Raw genomic sequence first — 4,439 nt, 5'->3', positions numbered from 1 at the left:
AAAGTAGGTATCTTGCTTCTATAATTTCTCACTTAAATCATTGTCATATGAATAGCATTGTCATGTTAATTAGCTTTAAGAGATAGCTTTTTCCTTTATTTCAGGCTTAAGATGCATTTTTAATTTATTATTCTTTCCTGTGGCCTCACCTGCTTACATTTAAAAACTAAAATCAGTGTTAGCGTGCCTTTAAATTAGTCACATTTCGTTCAGAACTATTCTGAGAAGGAAGCAGAAGTATATTAGCGGGGTGTGAATTCTCAGAAATGTTTAAGGCTGGGAGAAAAAAACCTATGCTAATGGAAACAGGCCCATGTGTGAAACATTCGCATCTACTATCCATTTTTTTTTTCTGGTCGTCATTCATCTATTTGTAATATGAGGGTCTTTCTAAGATTGCTGTTGTTGTTGAGCTTTGCTGTATCTAGATTGACAATCGGTAGTTTAGGCCACTTGGTGTCATTTGCCCTCCACAGTGAAGCCTATTATTGTCTTTCCTCTAGCTGGTAGTTAACCTCCCCAAAACTCTGGCTTTCGTTCTTCAACTCTCTCTTGTAAAATATGCATTTAGTATCTCCTGCGTATAATACTTTTTTTCTAAATTCACAGTCTGGGGAGATTCATGTGTGTAAGTCACAATCCTTATCTACCCCAGAGTCTTATGAGAAGATATGCTTGAACAGGAAAATATGCTACAAGAGAGCCTGTGATGTTTTATGAAGCTGACACACAGCTGCCATGGTTGTTTCTTATGCCCACAGAGTCTTAAAAGTCTAGCGGGGAGAGCAGTCAATACTTAACAGTGGAATGTAAACTAATATTTTACAGTGGGATGTAAAAGTCCTAAGGGAATAGAAGAAAGATCAACTGTGCCTGGGAGGCTTTCTGGATGGGGTGACTGTCTAAGAGAGGGGAGCTCGGTGAAGGCGGAGGCATTTGAGATGAGCTTTCAGGATGAGCTAGATGTTGACCAGTGGAGAAAAGTTGCAAAAGGAATGAGCAGTTTGAAGGTGAGAATGCAGAGGACAAACTGAGGAGACAGTTTGGGGTGTGAATAGAAATTAGAGTGGAAGGCTGGCCCTAGAGCCAGGAGGGCCATCGTTTCTCGGGGAGGTGCCCGGGCTCTTAATGTCGATGCCGTATAAGTAAGCCGGTGATGATGGCCTGGGAACTGCTTGTCTCTAGCTACCTTAAGTTAGCCTGCCAGATTTCTTTTGAGAAAAAGCATTTTTTAAAATTATCATGTCAGAAATGAATGCTTACTGTAGGAAATACTGGAAAATGAAGTATAAAGAAAAAAATCCATAATTCCACACCCTGACAGGACCACTGTAAATGCTGATATCGTTTTCCATTTTTTTCCTATTTATAATTCTTTCTTTTCAGTTTTCCTTTTATCAAAGTTAGAATCATAGCCCGTGAACACATCCTGAGTTTTTTTTTTTCACTAACAAATTTTGAACATTTCCCTATGGCAAAGAGTTTCCTTAAAAACATAGCATCATAATGCAAGAATACAAATGTAATTTAGTTATTTTCCTAATGTTGAACACGTAGGTTGTTTCTACTTTTTTTGCTATAATAAATAACTCCCTTCTTCATGGACAGCAGTCCACACTTAATTGTTTACTCTTCTAAGCACTTTAGCTCTTAATCTTCATTCATCCTCACAATAACGCAAGGAGGTAAATGTATCATTCACATCCCTAGTTTATAGATGAGGAAAGCACGGAGGAGTAAAGCAACTTGCAAAAGCAATTTAATAGGAATGGTTAGAGCCATTGTCTGCTTTGGGAAACTGGGTCAAAAAATATAGACAATAAGGAGATAGTTATATATATAGTTTAAATGTATATTATATATCATATTATTTCTATTTATTCTTATAAATATATATATATTTATAAATGTTAGGAAACTGCTTTAGAAAAAGGTATGGCTCTTCCTTTATTTCCACAATGATTCTAATGTTCGGATGGGAAATGAGTGTATAACCTAGTCAGCAAAAATCTACTGGTGGCTATTTTCTCAAGGCTTTTGATAAGAGCGACTGATTTGCAGGGGAGGTACCTCTGAGCTTCAGCTTTTCCAGCACCTTTATATAGAGAGACAAAGACCACACCACTATGAAGGTGCAGTTCTGGTTTCTAGATCTGTACCACTTCATGTGTTTAGTGAATTACATTTTATAGCTTTGTCGGGCAGGCTTGGCTTTCATTTCTGGAGCCAGCGGGTTTGATCAAGATAAGCAGCTTCTCTGCACTAGCATCCCTTTCTTACCTAGCTTAATTGTGTAGCAAATATAGTGAGTATTGAAGGGTCATTTCGTCCTTTGGAAGAAATGAAATTTGTGGATCTTTGGGTAAAATGAGCACCGAAAGCTCTTTCTATTCCTATGTCCATTGATAGTTTGAGTCGCAGTTTCCCTGGGTTGTTTGGTTACTCCCCCTTCATAAAACACTCATTGGAGACCTCTGAGACAGAAGAGACTTATTCCTTTTTACAAAAAAAAAAAAAAAAAAGGTTTCTCTGAGAATTCTGTCCCACACCACGTGGTCCAAAATAGACTATGGTGTGCCTATTTCCATACGCTCCTACCTCTCTATACTTAACAGAGCTGCTGGAGACAAAGGCAAAGAACCCTATTTGTGAAACGAGCCCATCACTGTGTAAATAAGCCCTGAAAGGGGAGGCATCTCATGCTTCCATAAGGCTTATCAGACCCATGCTAGCATAAGAGCGGGCAGAGAATTGTGAAGACGTGAAAACCGAGGCAGCTGTGGGGAGAGGTATTGGGAGTCGGCGGGCATAAACGGTGGCCCCCTGAGGTGGTGGTCAAAGGGCCTGTCCATGGGTAAGCAAAGGGGGGAGAAAGCTCCTGAGACCGTCCCTGGTTTTCCTTATTTTTTTGGCCCAGGATGGAGACTTGAGTATTTGTCTATAGCTACAAAACAAAACGGGATACAGACTTTGAATCCAATGTGAGGATTTCATAATCATTCTTTTTTTCTCGCTGTTTGCTTTTACATAATAACAAATCTGTTTATGTCTGCAAAGGATTAGCAGTGGACCCTGCTTCTGGAGCAAAACTCAGACAAGGATTTACTAAATCTTCTAAAAAAGATTAACTCCTAGAGGCCAGGTAAGGAAAAAAAAAAATTAACCTCTAATCCAGGTGTTGCTGGTCATCCAATGTGCAAGACAGTTAATGAGCCTTAAAGAGAATGAATCCATAGCTGACAAACCAAAGAGAAATGTGGGCAAATCCTTAGTTATGATAGTGAAATGTATACTCTTGAAACTTACTCATTTGTTAAAAATATAGTTCAAAAATGATACTTGTTGATTCTTAACAGGAAAGGGGAATGCTTTTTTTATTTTGACCTGGCCCCTTTTTCCAAACATACTGACCCCCAAAAAGGCAAAAGTTCCTTCAATTGAATGGAAGAGGATTGGTATGATGTTGGAGACTTTTTCGATATTGTGACTTGTTTAAAATAACTAGAATTTAAAGAGGCCCATTTAACATTCTCAGTGTGGAAACAATGATGCTCTAATAAATGCCTTTTCTTTCTGCTTTCAGACTGGGTCCCTGAAACTCATCAGCCTGGATGGCTCCGCACCCAGTATTGCACCTCGGTACATGTCTGTTTACACAACTATGATTCCTCTTGAGACATCATGTGTAACAAGTAAAAACTAGCTTCAAATTTTCTTATTTACTTCCTTCAAAATATTCAAAACAAAATCGTTAAACGACACATTAACCTGTGTGATAATGCTTGATTTAAAGATGCACTTGAAGCATTTTTCTAATTGGACATTTAATAGGCTTTTCAAGAAAATGTTGCTTTGATATTAGAAATTTTTAGAGAAAGTCTTTGGAATGCTAACATTATTTACTTAATAAGAAAATCATTTTTTACCTAGCTTCATTCTACATACTGGCCATGAAATCCCAACTTTGCTATTTGCTCCTAAAAAGCATTAAACTATCGATAGTAATGACTCCTATTTTAAATGTCCATCTGTATACCACGTAGAATTGTCTCATATACACCAGTGCACAGTTGGTCTTTGGAGAAAAACACTGCAGTGGAGGCAACAGGTTACAGTAACCTTCCCACCCTGTAGAAAGGATGCTCTACGTGGCCCCACATTATTTATTGATCATGGCCAAATCAGAAGTGAACTGTTCATCTCACCATTGGTTTATATAGCTCCAATGGGAGGTGCTAGCTCTACTATTTTTTTCTTTGTTACCCTAAGGGTTTATAAGCTCTTTTTGTAGGATCATTTATATTTAACTTATGCTTTTTAATCTAATAATTTTTATTTTTTCTTAAACTCAGAGAATTATAATTAGGAATTCATTAAAATCCATTTTTTCCTAAGTAGGAGAACCCCAAGCTACTCCTACTTGTAGTGTGGCAAACACA

The 4,439-nt window shown here is 37.8% G+C and overlaps 1 protein-coding gene across 1 annotated transcript in view; it reads left to right on the top strand.

Moving 5' to 3' along the window:
- The window catches only part of ZC2HC1B (zinc finger C2HC-type containing 1B), a 30,724-nt gene extending 26,716 nt beyond the window's left edge, over positions 1-4,008 (top strand). The window contains exons 8-9 of the mRNA XM_023528332.1: positions 3,058-3,142; positions 3,584-4,008. Of these exons, the coding sequence (XP_023384100.1) occupies positions 3,058-3,128 (71 nt within the window). The 3' untranslated portion in view covers positions 3,129-3,142; positions 3,584-4,008. The remainder of the gene's footprint in view (positions 1-3,057; positions 3,143-3,583) is intronic.
- Positions 4,009-4,439: the final 431 nt, after the last annotated feature.

This window comes from Pteropus vampyrus, unplaced genomic scaffold (assembly GCF_000151845.1).
Source record: "Pteropus vampyrus isolate Shadow unplaced genomic scaffold, Pvam_2.0 Scaffold24, whole genome shotgun sequence".
Lineage (NCBI taxonomy): Eukaryota > Metazoa > Chordata > Mammalia > Chiroptera > Pteropodidae > Pteropus > Pteropus vampyrus.
The sequence above is the reverse complement of the archived record's forward strand: the minus strand, read 5'-3'. Positions and strand labels throughout refer to the sequence as shown.